The sequence below is a fragment of the Colobus angolensis genome, unplaced genomic scaffold (genome assembly GCF_000951035.1).
Source record: "Colobus angolensis palliatus isolate OR3802 unplaced genomic scaffold, Cang.pa_1.0 Scaffold1, whole genome shotgun sequence".
NCBI lineage: Eukaryota > Metazoa > Chordata > Mammalia > Primates > Cercopithecidae > Colobus > Colobus angolensis.
In genome coordinates, this window is record NW_012110918.1 from 16,549,346 (window position 1) to 16,558,676 (window position 9,331).

Consider the following 9,331-nt stretch of genomic DNA (forward strand, 5'->3'; position numbering starts at 1 on the left):
TTGGGAGGCCAAGGCAGGTGGATCACCTGAGGTCAGGAGTTTGAGATCAGCCTGACCAACATGGTGAAACCCCGTCTCTACTAAAAATACAAAAAAATTAGCCGGGCGAGGTGGCGGGCGCCTGTAGTCCCAGCTACTCTGGAGGCTGAGGCAGCAGAATGGCGTGAACCCGGGAGGCGGAGCTTGCAGTGAGCTGAGATCACACCACTGCATTCCAGCCTGGGCGACAGAGCGAGACTCTGTCTCCAAAAAAAAAAGAAAGAAAAGAAAAGTTTGCCAACTTAGATCCATGCTCCTGTGCCTTCCCCTCAAATCTTGGCCTGCTCACCTTTCTGAGATGACCCATCTTAGACTTTCCAGTCGTCTCAACTGGTCATCAGAGAGGTTTCCAGTTTAAAATGTTTTTCTCGGTGGGCGCGTTGGCTCACGTCTGTAATCCCAGCACTTTGGGAGGCTGAGGTAGACGGATCACCTGAGGTCAGGAGTTCGATACAAGCCTGACCAACATGGTGAAACCCGATTTCTACTAAAAATGCAAAAATTAGCCAGACGTGGTGGCATGCACCTGTAGTCCTAGCTACTCAGGAGGCTAAGGCAGGAGTATCTCTTGAACCTGGGAGGCAGAGGTTATGGTGAGCCAAGATCACTCCACTGCACTCCAGCCTGGGTGACAGAACATGACTCCATCTAAAAAAATAAAAATAATAAAATAAAATGTTTTTCTTATTATAAAAAGTGTTGTGATCCCAACACTTTGGGAGGCCTAGGCAGGAGGATCGCTTGAGCTCAGGAGTTTGAAACCCACCTAGGCAACATAACGAGACCTCGTTTCTATTAAAAATAAAATTAGCCGGGCCTGGAGCACACCTGTGGTACCAGCTGCTCGGGATCCTAAGGCAGGAGGATCACTTGAGCCCAGGAGGTCGAGGTGGCATTGAGCTGTGATAGTGCCACTGCACTCCAGCCTGGGCTGCAGAACAAGATCCTGTATTATCTGTTTAATTGAAAGTTTTAATTTAATTGTTAATAATGGCTATGTTTATTAATATACATTCATTGTAGAAGATGTCAAAAGTGCAGAAATGAGTAAAGAAGAGACAAATCAACAGTAATCTGTTTTACTACCACAATTAACTACTGTTTACATGTTTTCTTCTGGTTGTTTGAGACGGTCTCTGTCGCCCGGACTGGAGTGCAGTGGCACGATCTCATCTCGCTGCAGCCTTAACCTCCTAGTCTCAAACCATCCTCCCACCTCAGCGTCCTGAATATCTGGGACTATAGGCACACACCACCATGCCTGGCTAACTTTTGTATTTTTTTGTAGAGATGGGGTTTTGCCGTGTTGCCCAGGCTGGTCTCGAACTCCTGGGCTCGAGCGATCCCCCTGCCTTGGCCTCCCAAAGTGCTGCTATTACAGCTGTGAGCCACCGTAGCTGGCCTGATTACATGGTATGGTACCTCTTTCCACTCTGTGATACATTCAAGCCACATGTTTACATGCGCATATATGTGAATATTTTAGATGTGTATTCCTATAGTTGTATTTACAAAACTTATTGCCATACGTAGAAATGCATCATCGGTTTTACGTTTTGTGAATACTTTCTGAGTGATGTTGAATATCAGTGACCATGTCTTCACTGTTGGTTCCCTTTAGCATCTCAGAATAATTACCGCATCGATGCCAACCAGGAGCTGCTGGCCATTGGTAAGACCCCAGCTGTGGGGAAGACCCCCCATGGGCCTCCAGGGACCCAGGCCTGCCCCTCTGTGTCTCCTGCATCGTAGGAAGACCGTGATGGTGGTGATGAACTGGGAGGGCAAAGGTGGCCCCGGATGGGCTCTTCGGGAATATTTTGTTTTGTTTTGGGTTTTTGAGACGGAGGCTCGCTCTGTTGCCCAGGCAGTAGTGCAGTGGCGCGATCTCGGCTCACTACAACCTCCGCCTCCCAGGTTCAAGCAATTCTCCTGCCCCAGCCTCCTGAGTAGCTGGGATTACAGGCACGCCACCATGCCTGGCTAATTTTTGTATTTTTAGTAGAGACGGGGTTTTACCATGTTGGCCAGGCTGGTCTGGAACTCCTGACCTCAGGTGATCTGCCTGCCTCGGCCTCCCAAAGTGCTGAGGTTACAGGCATAAGTTTCCGCACCTGGCTCTTCTGGAATATTAATAAGAACTCATTCCCAGACATCCACACTGCTCAGTTTAACCCCTGAGAATAAGGAGCTCACATCTGTTATCTGTCCGACCACTTGCTGAGCACCTGTGCTATGTACCCGGCCCTGAGGTCTGTAGCCTTGGTCTAGATCCAGGAACACCTGGAGTGTCCCACCTCGAGGAGGGAGCACCCAGGGACGGGGTCGAGAGCTGAAGGCTGTGGCCGGGGGAGTCCAGAGGAGTCTTCTCATTGTACCCGCACCCTGCCCTGTGCCTCCCTCCAGGCAGGGGCAGGTGGATTCATGAAGACTCGTGGGCCCCAAGTTGCCTGCCTGTGGATGGGGGTCGTGCCCGCTTTCACCGTTTAGTTTCCTCTTGTTATATCTCTACAGGCTGACTTCTTAGTGGTATATTTTGAGACCACAGTGTGAAAATATATATATATTTTTTGTGTATGAGACTGAATCTTGCTTTATCACCCAGGCTAGAGGGCAGCGGTGCAATTTCAGCTCACTGCAACCTCTGCCTTCCGGGTTCATCCGATTCTCCCGCCTCAGCCTCCTGAGTAGCTGAGACTACAGGCGCATGCCACCATGCCTGGCTACTTTTTGTATTTTTAGCAGGGATGGGGTTTCACCGTATTGGTCAGGCTGGTCTCGAACTCCTGACCTCGTTATCTGCCCGCCTCGGCCTCCCAAAGTACTGGGATAACAGGCACCTGCCACCGCACCTGGTCCAGTGTGAACCTTAAATTCAGTTATCGTGACTGAATCGTGGGTCCCAAGCCTTCCTGCCTTTCCTTCTCGCCCCTCATGAGACTGGCACGGGGTAACCCAGGAAGCACCATGGGCTTCTTCCCAAGGGGTGTCCACCCTGACAATTTCATGAGAACCATTTGACTTCTTGACAGCAAAGTGAGTGACCCAGGTTGGGTCACAAAGGGACGTTGCCTGGGCTCCTCTCTGAGCCATGGAGAGCGGGGCATTGTCTAGTTGACTGGCAGAGCTTGGGCTTCCTAGGACTCACACACTCTCGGGCCGAGAAAATCCACAGCCTCCCCAAAGCCCCCCAGTAAATCTTCCAAATGTGATTTCCCAGAGCATCCCATTCCCATTACTTTACTTATTATAATTATTATTTGAGACGGAGTCTTGCTGTGTCCCCCAGGCTGGAGTGCAGTGGCACGGTCTCGGCTCTCTGCAACCTCCGTCTCCTGGGTTCAAGCAATTCTGCTGCCTCACCCTCCTGAGTAGCTGGGATTACAGGTGCCTGCCCCCAAGCCCGGCTGATTTTTGTATTTTTAGTAGGATGGGGTTTCGCCATGTTGGCCAGGCTGGTCTCGAGCTGCTGACCTCTGGTGATCTGCCCACTTTGGCCTCCCAAAGTGCTAAGATTACAGGCCTGAGTCACAGCCCCTGGCTCTATTCCCATTACTTTAAAAATACCACAGAACTATTCTGACGGCACGCTGAGTTCCAGGGATACAACGTAGACAGTGCGAAGGTCAAGGTTACTGTGACAGCCATGGGATTCCTTCATCTCAGATAGGCCAGGTAGGCTTCAGCAGCTGCACAGCAAGAAGCTGGCTGATGTGAGCCCATAAAGGCCAAGCTGGGAGGGGTCGCCCTGGTCAGCTTTGGCTCACAGAGTTGGGTCCCCAGCCCAAGCTGTTGCAGAGTGAGGATGATCCCGTGCAGCCTGCGGTCACCGCAGGCCTCTGCTGAGACCTCCCACGCCTGCATTTCCTTGCCCTATCCCCTCTCTCTCAGGGCTGTGACCTGGGCCGTGTCACCCAGGATGCCCTGATACTGAGTTGGCCCCAGCCCAAGCTACCTTGAGAGCAGGCCCTGCACCTTTGAGACCTGAGAACCCACTGTGGGTCTCAGTGAGCAGGAGGGATTCTGGTTTTAGTGGTGCCTCCAGGTGAGACAGATGCTGGTGGGAGCGTGGGGTCAACCTGAGCAGTGATCCCCGTTCTTGGGCCTCAGCGACGCTGCAGGCGTGGGCTTTGTCTGTTGTCGGCAGTCAGCATCACCTGGGGAGGCAGCATACCAGCCATGACCTTGGCCTCACTGTGGCTGTCGTCTCATGAGAAGGAGTTCTGGGTTCGAAAGGAACTGGGTGGAGAACTGTGGGCAGCCACTGACCTCCCGAGCACGTAGGGTTTGTCTGACGGGCACTTTCGTCTCAGCTGTCACCCCCTCCTGGGCGGTGAGATGCTCCCCTCTGTTTTGCGTGGGGAAGGCGTGTCCTAGTCACACAGGAGAGGCTGATTGAGAAGTGTTTGAAAGCTAGGATCTGACTGGGCATGGTGGCTCACACCTGTAATCCCAGCACTTTGGGAGGCTGAGGTGGATTTATCACCTGAGGTCAGGCGTTTGAGACCAGCCTGGCCAACATGGCAAAACCCTGTGTCTACTAAAAATACAGTTAACTGGGTGTGGTGGCTCATGCCTATAGTCCCAGCACTTTGGGAGGCCAAGGCAGGTGGATCACCTGAGGTCAGGAGTTTGAGATCAGCCTGACCAACATGGTGAAACCCCGTCTCTACTAAAAATACAAAAATTAGCCAGGTGTGGTGGCATATGTCTGTAGTCCCAGCACTTTGGGAGGCTGAAGCAGGTGGATCACTGAGGTCAGGAGTTTGAGATCAACCTGGCCAACATAGCAAACCTCTGTCTCTACTAAAAATACAAAAATAAGCCGGGCGTGGTGGTACGTGCCTGTAATCCCAGCTACTCGGGAAGCTGAGGCAGGAGAATCGCTTGAACTGGGAGGCGGAGGCTGCAGTGAGCTGAGATCGTGCTACTGCACTCCAGCTTGGGCAACAGAGCCAGACTCTGTCTCAAAAAGAAAAAAAAAAAGGCTAGGCTCTACATCTGCAAGAGTGTGGCCTGTTTTCTTCCCTGAAAGAGTGCACAGGCTCAGGCTCCCAGGATAATTCTCGCAAGCCCTGCCTTCCTGCCTCCCTTCTGGGTTTTTATCCCCTCCCCATCTCCTTTCCCTCCATCCTGTGTACCCACCCTCCCCGATCAGCCTGTCTTGCCTCCTCCCCAGGTCTCACCAATGTGTTGGGCTCCTTCGTCTCCTCCTACCCAGTCACAGGCAGCTTTGGACGGTGAGTGACCTGTCTTCCACTTCTGTTTGCCCACGTTGGATGCCTTTACATTGTTACCCTGACGAGGAGTCTGCCTGCCCTGACCCCGGCGCCCCGTCCTCCTCTGTGAACTCTCCGTGGAGGGGCAGGGCTGGGGGTCACCCCGCTTTCCTCCAGGGTGTCCTCTGTTTCTTTACTCTCATAGATGGTCCTGCAGTTTAATACTAGAAACTTCCACTGGGCATTGTGGTATACCCTTGTTATCCCATTTACTCTGGAGGCGGAAGTGGGAGAATCGCTTGAGCCCAGCAGGTTGAGGCTGCAGTGAGTTGTGACTGCACCGCTGCACTCCAGCCTGGGCAACAGAGCAAGACTCCGTCTCTAAAACAAATACTGGAAAGTTCCTAGCACGCCAAAGCCCTTCTAGCTCCTGGTGCCAGAGTCAATTCCTAAAAGGACGTGGAGACAGGAAGGGCTGCAGCTCTGCCCTGAAGAAGCCAGGCGTGAGGCTTAGCCCAGATGCCCTAGGGCCCCTCCTCAGTCAGGACAGCAGGATGGGGGTGATCTGTGGCTTAAGGGAGAGAAGGAGGCACCGCTTGGCAGTGCCCAGTCCCCCAGCTGCTGACGCTCGCCCTGCAGGGTATGGGGCCCCCACGTGGATGGGGGTAGGAACCTGAAAGGACGTGTGCTTCCTGAACTGCTTCTTATAGTCAGGGTGGCCTGAGCACAGCGGTCTGTGACTGCACCCTAAGTCTCTTTGCCTTGCCCCTCTTGCAGTCCCCGCCTGCTTCCTAAGTCGTGCTGGGAGCTGACGTCCCCTTGGAAGAACAGCCACAGGGTGTGGACTGAGGTCTCCCTTTTCCCGGCCCCTGGTGACTGACGGTCTCTGTGTTGCCTTCCAGGACAGCCGTGAACGCTCAGTCGGGGGTGTGCACCCCGGCGGGGGGCCTGGTGACAGGTGAGGCCCTCCATCTTCCCCTTGTGCCCCCAGCCCTGAGAGTGGGAGAAAGGGAGGAGGGGGCCCAAGAGACGTCCCTTTGGCTCATGGGCCGTGTGCCCCAGGATTGCACAGGGACTTGGGGGGCCACAGAGGAGTGGGGGGACCACAGGAGACTGAGCAGGGACTGGGGACCTTGGCACTCGTCGCCCTACCCCTGCCCCCATCCCCAGTGGGCTCCGCTGAACAGGAGGCTGCTATGCTGCGTGCTGGGGGGACCCTGCGCCCCCGAGGTCACCCGTGTTCCTGCGCCCCGCAGGGGTGCTGGTGCTGCTGTCTCTGGACTACCTGACCTCACTCTTCTACTACATCCCCAAGTCCGCCCTGGCCGCCGTCATCATCATGGCCGTGGCCCCGCTGTTCGACACCAAGATCTTCAGGACGCTCTGGCGCGTTAAGAGTACGTTCTTGTCCTACGGGGAGAGCCCTGTGATGCAGTGTCTGAACCGGAGAATGTCATTTGTGCTACACCATTTTCCCGCAGCCACCGCTGCGGGGCTGGGGCTGGGAAGTTAGGGCAGTCCTGGAACAGAGGAGTGGATGGCCAGGAGGTGGCCCCAGAGATGGTCCAGAGGCTCCGTGGGAAGAGCTGGAGCTCCTTGTCCTGACACCTGGGATCCTGAGGGGAGCACTGACCCGGGGGAGGGTCCCCTCCTGATCCCGCTGCCCTCATTCCCACCCTCCCTGCTGCCTCCAGCCACCACTCTGCCCGGCCCAGCTGGGGGAGGGACGGGAGACGTGCCTGGCGACGAGCAGGGGCAGTGGAGCAGCCTTGCACTCAGGCCCTGACTGCCAGTTCCTTTAACTTAACACGTGTTGTTTTCTTTTGTTTGTGGAAGAAGCACGGAGTGGGTTCACCTAGCTGACTTGGCATTTTCTGGTCAGCCCCAGCAAGTTGCCAGGTGAAAGGACGGATAATTTTCTTGCACGCCTGTCGCGTGCCAGGGCCTGTCACATGCCAGTGCGCTGGGGCTTTAGAACAGCCCTGACACATGTTAACATGCCCACGTGGAATGAGGTGGTCGCTACCGCTAGAAACCGAGGCTTAGCCAGGGTGGGGCGGGCCTGACCTACTTGAAGTGGAATCCCCGCCAGGCGGGAGCCCATGCACTTTGTCCCCAGGGCGTCTTCTTGGCCAGGTCTCGAGAGTTCACGTGGTCCCTGCCCCACTCCTCAGGCCAGCTCTGTGCCCTGACAAGCCGCTGCCACTCCCTCCCTGAGGTGGGAGGCCAGGGACCGAGCGGGCAGGTCTCGGCTGCGCTCAGCTCAGATGAGGAGGGCTTTTCCTGCCTTCAACTTGAAGCCTGGCCTGGTCAGCAGCTGCTGTCCCCAGGTCCTCAGGAGTCCCCGCGGGGCCTGCTTTGGGTCCATGAGCACCTTTACTCATATGTGGGGGGTAGAAAGCTCTCACTGGTCAGCAGGGCCATGTTGGGGGCTTGGGCGGCTGCCGGGCGTCCCTCAGCAGCGCCCTTCTCCTAGGGCTGGACCTGCTGCCCCTGTGCGTGACCTTCCTGCTGTGCTTCTGGGAGGTGCAGTACGGCATCCTGGCCGGGGCCCTGGTGTCTCTGCTCATGCTCCTGCACTCCGCAGCCAGGCCCGAGACCAAGGTACCAGGCTGTGGCCTCTGAGTGGGGGGTGCGCTGGGGGCAGGACTCCTGGGCACGGTCTTATGTGTTGAGGGTCTAGGGTGATGGTGGTCGTGGGCGCTGCTGAACGGGACCGCTTGCTGGCAGGCGGGCAACCACCCTGCTATAAACCATGGTGTTCTCCCACTGTGTGGGGGCCGTGGGGGTCTCCCCTTAGCACCCCACTCCCGGTTCCCTCCAGCGCGCTAGGTTGGGTGGGGGTCTCCTGCTTGGGACAGGCCAAGCCTGGTGGAGGCTGCCCGGTCTCCAGGACTCACTCCTCCCTGCAGGTGTCAGAGGGGCCGGTTCTGGTCCTGCAGCCGGCCAGCGGCCTGTCCTTCCCCGCCATGGAGGCTCTGCGGGAGGAGATCCTAAGCCGGGCCCTGGAAGGTGCGTGGGCGGGGGCCAAGGTGGTCTGAGGTCGCTCCCCTGTCCTCTGCCCCCCACTCCCAGCTGTTCAGGACCCCAAGGCCCTGTCCCCGACAGTCTCCAGTCCACAAGGATTCAGGCGTCTCCGAGTGGGCAGGACTGTCCCCTGTGGGCCTCAGCCAGGGACTGCTGCAGCAAGGGTGGTGGCTCCCCACATACCGCTCCTTCCCTGCCCCTAAAGTCCCCTTCCTGTTTCTGGGGGGTTGATTTTAGGGGAGCCAAGGGCCTGTGAGTCCTAGGAGGGAAACAGCTGCTGCTGTCATCAAACAGTTGTGTGTCTGGTCCTGCCACCCGAATCCCCCAACTGGATGACTCAGTCCCCACGAGATGGAGCACTCTGGCCTCTCTGTCCCCTGGCCCTGGCCAGAGCCTCCTTTGGCCTCTGCGGAGTGGCTTTGGGCTGCTCCGCGTGGCATGACCTAGCTCGGACCTGTCTCCCCAGTCTCCCCGCCACGCTGCCTGGTCCTGGAGTGCACCTATGTCTGCAGCATCGACTACACCGTGGTGCTGGGGCTTGGAGAGCTCCTCCAGGACTTCCAGAAGCAGGGCGTCGCCCTGGCCTTCGTGGGCCTGCAGGTGGGTGTGCGTTGGGCTGCCTTAGGGATTAGCAGCTGCCTCAAGTCCTTCCTGTGCCTGCCTCCCGTGGTGAATGTGACATTTCTGGGCTGTGATACTGGATAGCCCTTTGGCCAGTGCTGGCTCTGCCTCTGATTTAAACAGTTCTCGTTTCCATCTGGCCTTCCTCGTCCCTCCCTGTGGAATGGGGAGCGGTGGTCCCCAGTCCTCTGAGGGGTCATGTTATGGCTTCATTTCCCTGGTGGGCACTGCCACACTGTCCTCAGTGCTGGGGACACACGGTGAATGAGGGTCAGTCCCTGCTCTCAGGGGAATTGTGTTTAGAAAACAAAAAGAGGGCCGGGCACGGTGGCTCAAGCCTGTAATCCCAGCACTTTGGGAGGCCGAGGCGGGCAGATCACGAGGTCAGGAGATCGAGACCATCCTGGCTAACACGGTGAAACCCC

The 9,331-nt window shown here is 56.6% G+C and overlaps 1 protein-coding gene across 1 annotated transcript in view; it reads left to right on the plus strand.

Moving 5' to 3' along the window:
* The window catches only part of SLC26A11 (solute carrier family 26 (anion exchanger), member 11), a 36,615-nt gene that overhangs the window by 22,046 nt on the left and 5,238 nt on the right, over positions 1 to 9,331 (plus strand). Inside the window, exons 8-14 of the mRNA XM_011933198.1 lie at positions 1,661 to 1,711; positions 5,219 to 5,279; positions 6,161 to 6,216; positions 6,515 to 6,655; positions 7,735 to 7,862; positions 8,171 to 8,270; positions 8,752 to 8,885. Coding sequence (XP_011788588.1) covers positions 1,661 to 1,711; positions 5,219 to 5,279; positions 6,161 to 6,216; positions 6,515 to 6,655; positions 7,735 to 7,862; positions 8,171 to 8,270; positions 8,752 to 8,885 — 671 coding nt within the window. The remainder of the gene's footprint in view (positions 1 to 1,660; positions 1,712 to 5,218; positions 5,280 to 6,160; positions 6,217 to 6,514; positions 6,656 to 7,734; positions 7,863 to 8,170; positions 8,271 to 8,751; positions 8,886 to 9,331) is intronic.